Raw genomic sequence first — 14,064 nt, forward strand, 5'->3', positions numbered from 1 at the left:
TATTATACATATAATTGTTTTATAAAGTCAGTTTGGAAAGTCTTATTGTTAGTTTCTTTCATATGTGGTAATAAGATCTCTAGATGTTATTATCTCAAGATGACTTTTGCTGGTACTTCTGTAACCTTGGGATTTTAAAAATACTTCTCCATTTTTGCCTACTTTTTTAAGATTGAGCTTCAGTTCAACAGTTCAGTTGTGTCTTGAATAAATAAAGCAAGCAAGATAAAGATACATTCCAGGTAGAGGATAACAGCTTGCACAGTAGCACAGGCAAGTGATGTACTTGACCTATGTGAAGATCCCAGATGGTTAGAGCACTGGGTGATGATAGAGGAGAAATACTAGAGATTAAAAATGCCTTGAGACCAAATCATAAATGGCTTTGTATGCTACACTTAAGAGCTTGAGCTTTGTCTTATAAGAGCTTAGCAATCATTGACAGGTTTTTATAGAAAAGTGAGATGATCATATTTTAATATCGAAAAACCAGTCTTGTGATCATGTGGGGAATGACTCAGAAGGGACTGAGGTGAATGAATTAAGGGCCAGCTGTAGTCATCAAAGTGTGAGACATAAGATATGAATTAAAATAGCATAAGGCAATGGCACCCCACTCCAGTACTCTTGCCTGGCAAATCCTATGGACGGAGGAGCCTGGTAGGCTGCAGTCCATGGGGTTGCTAAGAGTCGGACATGACTGAGTGACTTCACTTTCACTTTTCACTTGCATGCATTGGAGAAGGAAATGGCAACCCACTCCAGTGTTCTTGCCTGGAGAATCCCAGGGACGGCAGAACCTGGTGGGCTGCAATCCATGGGGTCGCACAGAGTCAGACACGACTAAAGTGACTTAGCAGCAGCAGCAAGGAGCCATTACAAAGACATTCTAGGAGATGGCAACTCAAAATCTGCCAACTAATTGGATGAGGGCTGGAGATAAGGTAAAGGGAGGGATTAAGGATGACCTCCGGGTTTCTAGGCAAGTGTTGGAACCTAAGGCTTCTCTGGTGGCTCAGCGTAATGAACCCTCCTGCCAATGCAGGAGACTCCGGTTCAAAACCTGGATCAGGAAGATGCCCAGGAGAAGGAACTGGCAACCCACTCCAGTATTCTTGCCTGAAGAATCCCATGGACAGAGGAGCCTGGCAGACTGCAGTCCTTGAGGTCACAAAAGAGTCAGACACGACTTAGCAACTTAAGAGTATTCATTTAGTAAACATTTACTGATCCTTTTTACTTTAGATCAGGTACCCATCCAGATGATGGGGATAGAAGATAAAAAAGCAGTATCTTCACCTTTTTAAAAACTCTTAAAACTTATGATCTTCTAAAGTGTAAATGATGTGGTGTGTGCTGTTTTTTAAATAGCCAGCATTTGAAAACATAAGATAACATGAGATTACTGAAGAATTTCAGGATTAACTTTTCTCTTTTAATTTTTTTCTTAGAATGTTGAGCTCTTTGAAGGTTCTATTCCATTCTGAATTCCCCTCCTCTTATCACCTCAGCCTAGCACAATGCTTCAAGCTTTTAAATGAATAAACATCTGTATAACTTATTATCAAAATTATAAAACTAACGGTATGAACAGTATACTGTGTTGGTTAAAAAATAACCTGTCTTAAGGTCTGTTCAATTTTACATGAAGACAGGACCTCCAAGTTGAAGTGTTTTAATAAATATTTATGCCTACTAGGCTAGAGTTCAGAGAACTAGTCAAAGCAGGTGGATAGAAAATTGAGACTTAAATATATATGATTGTGTTAAAAAAAATCTGTTTTTTAGACCAAAGGAAGATATACCTTGGGGAATGTTCAAATATTCAAAAACAAAAGGAATAAGCAGAAAAGGTTAAAAAAAAAAAGCCAAAAAAATATTGTAAGGACAAAAATTAAATAGTCAGTTAAAAATGCTAATAAAATATCTACGGTACTCCTGCATTTCTTTAACCAGCATGTTCTAAGCAGTCCAGTTTTCAAAAATATAATATCACTTTTAATTTTCACTTAAAATGATTGAGATAATTTTATTTCCAAACAAAAACATTTTCTATAGAGAAAAAAATAAAAAGTTATTTTTATCATATCAGGGGTTGATATAGAAGCAGCTCGAAAAGAAGAGGAACGAATAATGCTTAGAGATGCCAGACAGTGGTTAAATAGTGGTCATATAAATGATGTCCGGCATGCAAAATCTGGAGGTACAGCGCTTCACGTTGCAGCCGCCAAGGGCTATACAGAAGTTTTAAAGTAAGTATTGCTTCTCACAGTTGTTTTTCTGCTTTGTTTTCTTTGTTTCATTTTTCCTTTTTTAAGATACCTGCTAATGTTATTTTGAAACAGTTTTTGAAAATTACTTAAATGTTGAATGTTATTGTTTTGTTTCTGAAGTTCTTTCATTCTCAAATTTTTATTATTCTCCTGTTGTTTTTTTCCATTGCAGTTTTCTGATAAGTAAAATTTAAGTGTCAGACAACCATTATGTGTTACCTTCTGGTCTGGTAAATTATTAGAGTCTCTTTGAGGTTCTCAGATAGGTGAGCTCTGGATACAGAAACTAAGAACAATGTTGTATATAATATGTACTATCAAATTCTGAGAGTCGTACTGATTATTTACTTACATATAATTTGTCTGATTTTTTTTTTTTTTTTTAAGATTTTCACTATGTGAGCACTGGAAATCAGAGAGCTATTAGCGTAATATTAAACCATAAGCAACTTAGACTATACAGTAAGTCCCCTATCTATGAACAAGTTCTGTTCCAAGAGTTTATTCATAATACCAATTTGTAAGTCCAACAGAGTTAGCCTAGGTACCCAACTAACACAATTGGTTATATAGTATTGTGCTTAATAGATTTATGATACTTTTCACACAAATAATATATAAAGGCAAGCAAGAAATAAAGAAAACTTGTTTAATCTTACAGTACAATACCTTGAAAAGTATAGTACTACAACACAGTAGCTGGCATACAAGGTGGGCATTGAATGAGCAGACAGAAAGAGTTGCTGACTGGAGGAGGGAGAGATGGTGGGAGATGATAGAGCTGACGGATCATCAGCAACAGGAGGCAGAGGACAAGCTGCAGTGTCACTCATGTTTGACGTTGATAGCACAGGTTCTGGTTCCTTGCTGGGTTCAATTCTATCTACCCTCTTGAAAAAATGACCCAGTGTTGTCTGGGTAGTAGCTCTTTTTCTCTTGTAGATGTCACGGTAGCACTGGATGGCATTCTGAAAGGCTGCTGCAACCTTCCAGTCCTGTTCTGCATTTGGGTCCTGTGACTCAAAAGCTTTCTCTGCCTCCTCAGATGAAACTCCCCTTGCCATTTCCTGTGTCGTAAATCACTTCTGTTCTTCAGTTAACTTCTTCCTCTTGTCTCTCTTCGTCCTTTCTCTGGGCCTCCAGTTCCATCTTTTCACCTCACTCCACTCTCTAATTACTGTCACTGTTGTTCCATTGTTATTGCTTGGTACTTCTTAGCAGCACCAGGTACATCAATGCTGCTTTTACGCTTGCTTCTGGAATCCTAGGCTTGAAATAAAGGTACTGTACTACTGTACTGTATACAGTACTGATGGTAAAGTACTCAAAAGCACAACCACTGTGGCAGACGCACACACATGGTGGTGTATGCCAGACACGTGAACCAGCTTCTGTGATTGGACATGTGAATACGTGTTCACATCTTTGAAAGTTCGAAACTTAAAGGTTTGTATATAGGGGACTTACTTATTGACCAACAAATATCCTTAGGAAAAGCTCTTTTATGTCACAATAAATTTGCGTTTTGGTTTTTTCTTATGCAATGCAAAGGTGTTGGCAACTATATATAAAAAAAGCATTCATTGCATAACTTTTGTTATATGTATGTGAAAGCTAATAAGACTGGCCCTCAGCAAAATCTACTGCACCCTTTATGTTGCGCTTGTTCCACCTGGGCCTCTAGTATAAATCCGTCCTCCTTATTCCCTCTCTTCAGTAAAAACAGTGATGGGTCAGTTATTCTAGATTTCCTCCTATTTCAATCTCTGCTCACTTCAGGGACTTAAGCCTTCTCCTAGAATGGTGCATTTAACTCTTTAATTGGTTTCCTTGTCTCATCTGTTTCTCCCTAGTACAAAACTTTTCCAAACTTTCAAGGCCCATCAGTGTGGGTTATGAAATGCACTTAGTGAATTGCAAACAGCATTTAAAAGAAAATAATTGAAAATATCAAAGAGTATTACATATGGTGAAGATAATTTTGTTTCTTAAAATTCTTGTTTCTGTGAATGTATATATGAGTACCAGATTGCCCTATTAAATGGATTTCTAGACTGCTTCCAAGTGGTGTTTGTAATTTATTTATATAGGCTCTTAACGTCCTTCGTTAAGATTCTTAGAAATTGTGATGAATTTTAAACTCTTCAACCTAGCACATAAGACCATCAGTCATCTGGCCATTGGTTTCTCTGTCAAGCTAAGCTGCTACCACTGATCCTCAGGCATTCATGAGTCCAACTATATATATCCTCTTTAAGTTCTGTCATGATGTCTTAAAGCATACTCTTACTTCTGTCTAGGTACCTTCATTCACCATCTCTTCAACTTGGAAGTAAATTCCTTTTGATCCTTTGACTCAGTTCAAGGCTCTTCAGTCTATGGGGGAAAAAGCTCAGCCTCATTCATAATAATTGCAGATAAAGCTGCAATGAATCCTCATTTTCCATCTATCATACTGGCAAAGATCAAAATGCTTGGCACAGTGTTGGCAAAGTTGGGAAAAAGCACTCTCTTATGTTATTGGTAGAACTAAAAATGACTATTGAGCAAATTTTATCAAAGTAACAGTTATCCTTTGGTTTAGCAGCATTACCTCTGGGAATTTTTTTTACAGATATTCTTACTCTCCCCTAGGAAATAAGGTATGTGCTAGCAGTGTTGTTTATGATCGGAGTGGGTGATGATTGCCTAGATTATGATGCGTCCTTTCACTAGAATACTCTGTAACGATTAAAACACTACCTAATATATGAAAGGAGCAATAGGATGTGTTAAGTGTCAACCCAAGGATAGAACTGTGACTCATTTGTGTTTATTTATTTATTTTTTAAATTTAAGTTGTATCTGTTTATATATATGCCTAAAATCTCTCTATAAGGATCTAATCAAAAACTGTAGTATGGTTATCTATGGGGAGGGGAAGCTGGTTGGCTAAAGGTCAGCAATGGGAAAGTGACTTTCCTATATAGTCATTTATTCTTTTTTATTTTTGAAACTTGGGAGTGTATTACTTAGGAAAGAACATATGAAATCAAAAATAAATAGAAGAGATCCATTTCGGATGTCAGCATCTCCCCCTTTATCCCCTCCCTGCAAACACACAGCCCCTTTCAGCTGACCTTTAGGCTTTTCAGCCCTGTACTTCTAAAGCAACTTCACCATAAACCTGTCTGTGAGGGTTGGTTGATGTTTTACTTGACTTTTGTCCTCCATTAGAAGTTCCTTGAGTATAATAAATGCCATCTTATATTTTTGGAGTATCCTTGCATGGCCTGGCATATAGAGAGCCTTATATTTGGGAGCAGGGAGAGGGGAATGTTTCTACCTTTCTCTTCACACAGACTCCCCAGTACTTAGAATAACACGCAGGGTATTTAACATTATTATAGTTCATATTTCCTAATTGTGGATATATTTTTATTTTTCCCTATTAATAAAATATCTGATGATGTATGTGTTAGTGGCCATATTTTTTTAACTTAAAGCTTCAGACTTATATCTACTAGCCTGTTTTGTAGATCAGTGGCTCTTAAATGTTGATCTGCAATCATGTAACAGGCAGTGATGTGAGGTCATATGGAGGACTTATTAAAAACACAGATTGACAGGGCCCATCTCCCAAAATGCTGATTAATTCAGTGGAACTGGGGTGGAGATGGGGAATTTTTTTTTTTTTTTTAAACAAGTTCTTAAGATGGTTCCACTATGGAGCCATAAATAGAAACATCTTCTTTAGATATTGTTAGGAAATAGGGAAATCAGTTCTTAAACATAAATAAATGATTATATGTTAGCTATCACTACCACCTCCTGTAGGTAAAAAGAAGCCCTTCTCAAGGTCAACATCTTGGAAAGTAAGGTAAAGGTTAACCAGATTTGAGTTATGAGGTATTTAGTGTTCGCCTTTGTGTGTGGGGCTGTGCTGTGTGCCATTTATAGACCCATTCTTTGATCTCTATGAGCTTAATTTCTAAATAAAAGTTGATGTCAATATATAGTTAGAAGGGCATACTAACATTTATGCAACTTCTTGCATTGTATTAAAATGTATTCCTGTTTTCTAGCTTTGTTGATGATTAGAATATCTGCTTTCTACTGCTACAGAAAATAGACTCAACCCCTCAGAATACTTGTTTTGCTTTGTTTTGTTTCTAACAGATTGTCATTTTCCTGTGAAAATTTCCAGTGGTAGATCATAAAGGTTCTTGAAAGCTTTCACAAACCAGTTCCTTAACTGGAAAGCAACAATAGCACTACAAATGTTTGTTTAATCCCAGTATATTTTGAGAACTTGTTCAGCCTGAGATGATATATCATGTGGAAGCCATTTCCTACAATAAATCAGTTTAACATACAAATTGATCTAGTAGTTTTGAAAAATTATAGACTTGCCTGTGAAAATTTCAGTTAGAAACATCTTTTTAAGAATCAATATCATACCAAACCATAAGACACAGTCATTAAGAGGAATAATTATGAGGAATTGATCAAAACTGAATTCATTATTATGGCAGTAACTCAGGATTCTCTATTCCAGTGTTTTCTGAGAATTACTTTTTTTTGCCCTAGTTAATTTGTTGAGGGGAGGAGAAATTTCGAACTATGAAAAGAAATATATTGCAAATTTTTGTTTAAGTGCATGGTATAGAGCTGTTGATTATGTTCACTCATTTCTAGATTTTAATGATTATCTAATTCACTGTAATTTGTTTAGACTTTTAATACAGGCAGGCTATGATGTAAATATTAAAGATTATGATGGCTGGACACCTCTTCATGCTGCAGCTCATTGGGGTAAAGAAGAAGCATGTCGGATTTTAGTGGACAATCTGTGTGATATGGAGATGGTCAACAAAGTGGTAGGCCTTTTAAATGTACCTTAAATATTTTAACTTCTAAAAATAGAGTTTTAGTCTTTAAAATATTATGAGACTGTACATTATATAATTGTGCTAAGCTTTTCATAATTGTCAATTGTTTATTCATTTTTATTATTAAGTCTTTTCCAGCTACTTATGAGGTGATTTAGGCTCTTCCATTGATATTATATTTAAAAACTCATAAATTAAAATTTTACAAATGTATAAGGTAGAATATATTCTAAACAATTAACTTTCTGGTGTTCTGGAAACTCGTACCAGTAGGGTTATTATAAGGACTAAGCTGGCAACAAGAAAAATCCTTATTATTTTTGGCCACCAGCTCTTTAAAATTGTCTTTTCCACTGTGAATAAAAACAGATTGACAGATGTTTTTCTGGACTGATTTTTGAAACTAAGTCATACCTGTGGCTAGCTGAACTTTTAAGTATATTTGAAATGCATATATTTATCTTATTATTCTAGTAAGAATTTAATTAATTTTTATGGTGGTAAAATAGAAATAAGATTTCAAAAAGACAAACTTGGAATTACTACATGACTGAGTCATTCTGCTTGTAGCTGTTATACCCAAAAAAATTAAAACAGATGTCCACACAAAAACCTGTATACAAATATTCATAGCAGTGTTATTCATTATATACCAGAAAAGCAAAAGCAGATGCAGATGTCCATCAGCCGGTGAATAAATTATCGAACTATGGTGTACAATACAATGGAATAATAATCAGCAATTAAAAAAAGAATGAAGTAGATACTTACTACAACATGGAAGAACCTTGAAAACAGTATGTAAAGTAAAGGAAGCCAGTCACAAAGGACTGTATACTGTATGATTCCTTTCATATGAAATGTCCAGAATAGGTAACAAGAATCTATAGTAACAGGAAGTACGTTAGTGGTTGCCGTAGACTGGGTGAGCAAGGAGGAATGGTGAGGAGATTGCAGTGGGTATGTCATTTATTTTGAGGATGATGAAAATATTCTAAAACTGGTTGTGGTGATACTCGTGGATATACTAAAAACCATTGGATTGCATACTTTAAATAGTTGACTTGTATGTGAACTATAGATCAATAAAGCTGTTACCAAAAAAAGTAAGGGGATGTATATCAGTTGCTTCTTCCTCACATGGATTTTTCATTTATCTACTTCAAATCATTTGTACTATGTGTTGTACCTACTATAAAAAAAAAATTACCTAATTCTTTCTGTAGATTTATAGAGAATCACTGAGGGCATAATTTATTGATAACTTTTTATCATCACCAACTCTTTGTTTTCTGTGTAGGGCCAGACAGCCTTTGATGTAGCAGATGAAGACATTTTAGGATATTTAGAAGAGTTGCAAAAGAAACAAAATCTGGTATGTTTGATGACTATCTAAAAATTGTCTCTATTAGTGAATCCCCTTATAACACTGAATTTCAGACAGTTGAAAAGGTGTTCTTATAATATTTTGTACCGTTTGGTTTTAAGGTATTCCCAGCAAACAAATTAAATGACAGTAAATGAGAATAAAGGAGTAGTGGTGGTGTTTTTTTAGCCTTTTGTGTTGCCCTTTCCCCATTTCTCTAGCCTCCCCTTCCCAAAGGAATACTTAGATAATATATGTGCGTGTGTGCTCAGTTGCTAATCTGTGTCCAATTCTGCGACGCCAATTCTGCGACCCCATGGACTGTAGCCCCCCAGGCTCCTCTGTCCACAGGATTCTCCAGGCAAGAATACTGGAGTGGGTTGCCATGCCCTCCTCCAGGGAAATTTCCCAACCTAGGGATCGAATCCCCTTCTCCTGCATTGTAGGTGGGTTCTTTGCCTACTGAGCCACCGGGGAAGCCCTGTATAATGTGTATGTTCTCAATAATGTTTTTGTGATTTCATAAGGAAGTTTGCTTAGAAGGTGGAGACAATCTCAGATTTCAAAAATAGCATACCCTAGAAAAGCAAACAGTTTTGCTTTTTATATATAAAAAGCAAACAGTTTTGCTTTTTATATATAAAAAGCAAAACTGTTTGCTTGTTTAAGTATTATCAGACATCCTAAATGATTAATAGACTCTGGCTTTTTCAGTAAACCAAAGTTGGAAGGATCTTTAAAAAAAAAATCCAACTTAATCCTTTGTGGAGCCCCCCCCCCCCACCCTTTTTTTTTTTGGCTGCATAGCATATCTTAGTTCCTCAACCAGGAATTGAACCTGTGCCTTCTGTACAGAAGGGTGGAATCTTAACCACAGGACCACCAGAGAAGTCTCCTTTGTGGACATTTTTAACTGTCTAGTTCTTTTTTATTGTTTATCCAAGCCCTTTTCTTTTTAGGTAAAATTTAAATCTTTTTTTTTATCTGTTTGTTTTCATTTAGTGTTTGGGAAGCTACTTTGTTACTATTTTAAATTCTGTATTTTGCTGATTTATATTATTTTAATAGTATTCTTATTTTTCTTTGCATAACTTTTATAAAGCTCCATAGTGAAAAACGGGAAAAGAAATCTCCACTAATTGAATCAACAGCTAATATGGATAATAATCAGTCACAGAAGCCCTTTAAAAAGTAAGTAAAATATTAAAGGAGATTTTGTTATTTTTTTAAATGAGTTGGCATGATAGACACAGATATGGTTATTAGATTTTGTGGATCTGAGAAAAATTAATACATTTATATTGTATTTTGACCTTTTGTTTTTATAGTTATTTTAAGGCTTTTTTTCCTTTTACAGTAAAGAGACATTGATTATTGAGCCTGAGAAAAATGCATCCCGTATTGAATCTCTGGAACAAGAAAAGGTTGATGATGAAGAAGAAGGAAAGAAAGATGAATCTAGTTGCTCTAGTGAAGAAGATGAGGAAGATGACTCAGAATCAGAAGCTGAAACAGGTAAAATGTGAAGGATAAAAGGATTTTTAGTGAAATTTTGATGAAGAATAATGTAAGATGAGGTCAGACTTTAATTTTGAAACTTTTCAGACTGACATGATATTTAAGATACCTGCCAAGCCAGCAACAAGCCTGTAAATTACCTTTCAGGAGTGTTAGAATTTTAAGTATAGTTGTGATTGTATTGTTCTCTAATTACCTGGATGCTCTTGATCACCTCTGTGTTTCACTGACCTATATTTTTACGTTTGAAGAAGGTGAAGAAGCTTTGAAGACTCCCTTTGGGTGGTACAGATAGGGTTAGATGGGTTCCCAGCAATTCAAGAATGCTCCTGCTGCTTTCTGAGACCCAAGTACAGGAAGCTGGCTCCCAAGTATTTCCTGAGTAATAGAAAGTTGGGACTGAGTCCCAAGAATTTTTCCTGTAGACGTGTGGGGAAATTTATTTTGTTTTGAGAAATTTTAAAGATATAGAAAAATATAATAAACATTCACACTCAGACTACCAAAACTAAGCAGCTATTGACTTTTAGCTATATTTGTTTTTAATTTTCTTTTAATAAAATTAAAACTGTTGTCTTCTTTAATCATCACCCTAGTCTACTTCTCTTTCATTTCTTTCCCAAATTACTATCATGAGTCTTTTCCTGAATCTCATAATCCATTGTTATACTCTTATCTTACATTCAAAAATAATATATAGTAATTATAAGGTTGTTTTGTGTTTTATTTTCTACCCTAGAAATCGTTATGCAGCTTGTTTTTTTTTTTACTTAAAAGTTTTGTTTCTATCTATCTGTATCTTTTTATATGTAATCTATCCCTTCAGTTGCTGTATAATATTCATTAAATACATTGACTTCCTTTTTGATAAAAAATTAACATAATTCCCAATGTTTTATTGTAAACAGTCCTGGAGCAGTCATTTTATAATTATCTCCCTGTGTATATGTCCAAGAGGTTCTCTAATAGATATACTGAAAAATTGGATCATTGAGTCATATTTTCATTTTTCACAGATGCTGCCAGATTGTTTTGCTATAACAATTTAAATCCTTTTTATTATCAAGGGTATAGTTTCTGCATTTTTTTCCTCTGGCTCACATTTTTATAAATTTTGTTTACTGAATTGCTTTTATTCTTTACTGCCTAATCACTCAAAACTTCTGAAGAGTTTGAGATTCCAGTATTGCCATCTTTGAGTTGTGTAACCTGGCATTTTGGTATTTTAACATATTTACCAGAAATAGTATTTCATTTCCATTAAGATTTTTATCAATGCAAGACTATCATCATAATCTCAGGACTAGTTTGGTGATCAAGTGGTAAACACAAAGGAGCCCTAGAATCCCTTGAACTCCCCCTGTTTCCTCTGGACTCAACAACAGCAGTTTTGAATCAGACTATTTTTACTCACTCAGCAAAATATTTTCTCTAAGAAAATGTGAGAAGTTAAAGTTTACTAAATAAACATGTCAAAGAGCATATTGTTAATTCTATTTCCCATTAAAAACATGATACTGCTAAATAGGTACAGGCTAGCTTTGTTGCCAGGTGCTTTGTTATGAATTTCCTTATTTTCTTGAACTTACTAGTACTACAAGTAAATTATTTTTTGGAAATACACAAAGAGTTTTTGAGGTTTATAAGTGGCTAGATTTTAGTCTCTAGGAATTTATTAATAATTTTTTATTTATTGCTATCACATTGCTGGTCAGGTAAGTCAGCATATCGTTTGCCTTGATGACAGAGTAGTATAAGTAAAATTGGAAGTAGAACAACAGGTAGTCATTGAATATTAAAATTTATTTGTATAACATGCTAACTAAAATATTTCTAATTATAAAAGCAAATTATACGAAAATCAGCATGTACAGTGTTCAAGAACATGAACTGATTCATGCATGTAATTGTGGATGTAAGTTATTTAATCTGATTTCTCTGAAATCAGGGTAATAATACCTGCTTTACATGGATATCATATAATAATTACTCTGTAATAAACATTAATTTTCATATATTGTGTAAAATTAAAGTTTACTTATTTAAATATGATGAATATACATGTTTATCTAATAATACTTCAGTTAAATTTGTTCAGTTCATTTGAAAGATAAAATGACACCATTGAAATTTAAATTGACTCCAATACAAGTATTTAAAGTTCCAGAAAAACATCTATTTCTACTTTATCGACTATGCCAAAGCCTTTGACTCTGTGGATCACAATAAACTGTGGAAAATTCTGAAAGAGATGGGAATACCAGACCACCTGACCTGCCTCTGGAGAAACCCATATGCAGGTCAGGAAGCAACAGTTAGAACTCGACATGGAACTACAGACTGGTTCCAAATAGGAAAAGGAGTACGTCAAGGCTGTATATCGTCACCCTGCTTATTTAACTTATATGCAGAGTACATCATGAGAAACGCTGGGCTGGAAGAAGCACAAGCTGGAATCAAGATTGCCGGGAGAAATATCAATAACCTCAGATATGCAGATGACAAACCCCTATGGCAGAAAGGGAAGAACTAAGGAGCCTCTTGATGAAATTGAGAGGAGAGTGAAAAAGTTGGCTTAAAGCTCAACATTCAGAAAACGAAGATCATGGCATCTGGTCCCATCACTTCATGGGAAATAGATGGGGAAACAGTGGAAACAGTGTCAGACTTTATTTTCTTGGGCTCCCAAATCACTGCAGATGGTGACTGCAGCCATGAAATTAAAAGACGCTTACTCCTTGGAAGGAAAGTTATGACCAACCTAGATAGCATATTCAAAAAGCATATTACTTTGCTAACAAAGGTCCATCTAGTCAAGGCTATGGTTTTTCCAGTGGTCTTGTATGGATGTGAGAGTTGGATTGTCAAGAAAGCTGAGTGCCGAAGAATTGATGCTTTTGAACTGTGGTGTTAGAGAAGACTCTTGAGAGTCCTGTGGACTGCAAGGAGATCCAGCCAGTCCATTCTGAAGGAGATCAGCCCTGGGATTTCTTTGGAAGGAATGATGCTAAAGCTGAAACTCCAGTACTTTGGCCACCTCATGCAAAGAGTTGACTCATTGGAAAAGACTCTGATGCTGGGAGGGATTGGGGGCAGAAGGAGAAGGGGACAACAGAGGATGAGATGGCTGGATGGCATCACTGACTCGATGGACATGAGTCTGAGTGAACTCTGGGAGTTGGTGATGGACAGGGAGGCCTGGCATGCCGCAATTCATGGGGTTGCAAAGAGTGGACACGACTGAGCAACTAAACTGAACTGAAAGTTATTTTTATGTAGTTAATCTCCTCTCTGTGAGATATGCTTTGGCCCCTAGTCTCTAGTAAAATTTTCTTGTTGTTGTTCAGTCTAAGTCATGTCCAACTCTTTTTGACCTCGTGGAGTGTAATATATTAGGCTGTTCTGTCCTCTAGTAAAATATGTCATTACAAATCAAACTACAGGCACATATGCACCAAGACTAGCACCCAGATCTCCTAGCTCATAAGAAGAATTCAAGAACTGGAAGTCCAGATAGCTCAGAGATTTGTTACCTAATTTTTTCTTAATTGATCCCTTCTATACAACTCACTGGGCTTCCCTGGTGGCTCAGTGGTAAAGAATCCGCTTGCCAGCTCATTTTCCCACAGCTTTCAGGTTCGGACGCACTTCAAGTGCTCAGGAATCACAAAGAACTCTCGTGAAAATGTGGTTTGATTCAAAGGAGCTTCCAAGTTGGAGGACAGGACAGGACAGGATGTATCCCAGTGTGGATTATGGTGGTGCTGCAGCAGCTCATCACCAATCCCCAGGGGTTCACCTGCCTCCCAGGGTGAATGCAGGTTGTTCCAATGGCCGTAGATTAATCTGTCTTACCGTGTCTTTCAGTCTGCTTAGGGTCAGATTCCTGGAAAGAGCTGAGAGAGGAGCAGCTTGTTCCTTGTCTTATATACTCCTGAAAAGCCTCCAGAGTTAAAAGCTACCACTGCCAGTTAAGATTTCTCAGAGGTCCAGCTCATTGTCTGGAGCCTGAGAATGATTTAAGGAGAAAGGAGTA

At 35.8% G+C, this 14,064-nt stretch overlaps 1 protein-coding gene across 9 annotated transcripts in view; it reads left to right on the forward strand.

The window, feature by feature from the left end:
- PPP1R12A (protein phosphatase 1 regulatory subunit 12A) overlaps window positions 1-14,064 on the forward strand; it is a 164,533-nt gene that overhangs the window by 94,551 nt on the left and 55,918 nt on the right. For all 9 annotated transcript variants that reach the window (XM_025284411.2, XM_006075141.3, XM_006075140.3 and 6 more), the window contains exons 4-8: window positions 2,093-2,252; window positions 6,988-7,132; window positions 8,445-8,519; window positions 9,613-9,701; window positions 9,868-10,025. In XM_025284411.2, the coding sequence (XP_025140196.1) occupies window positions 2,093-2,252; window positions 6,988-7,132; window positions 8,445-8,519; window positions 9,613-9,701; window positions 9,868-10,025 (627 nt within the window). The remainder of the gene's footprint in view (window positions 1-2,092; window positions 2,253-6,987; window positions 7,133-8,444; window positions 8,520-9,612; window positions 9,702-9,867; window positions 10,026-14,064) is intronic.

This window comes from Bubalus bubalis, chromosome 4 (genome assembly GCF_019923935.1).
Source record: "Bubalus bubalis isolate 160015118507 breed Murrah chromosome 4, NDDB_SH_1, whole genome shotgun sequence".
NCBI classification, from domain to species: Eukaryota; Metazoa; Chordata; class Mammalia; order Artiodactyla; family Bovidae; genus Bubalus; species Bubalus bubalis.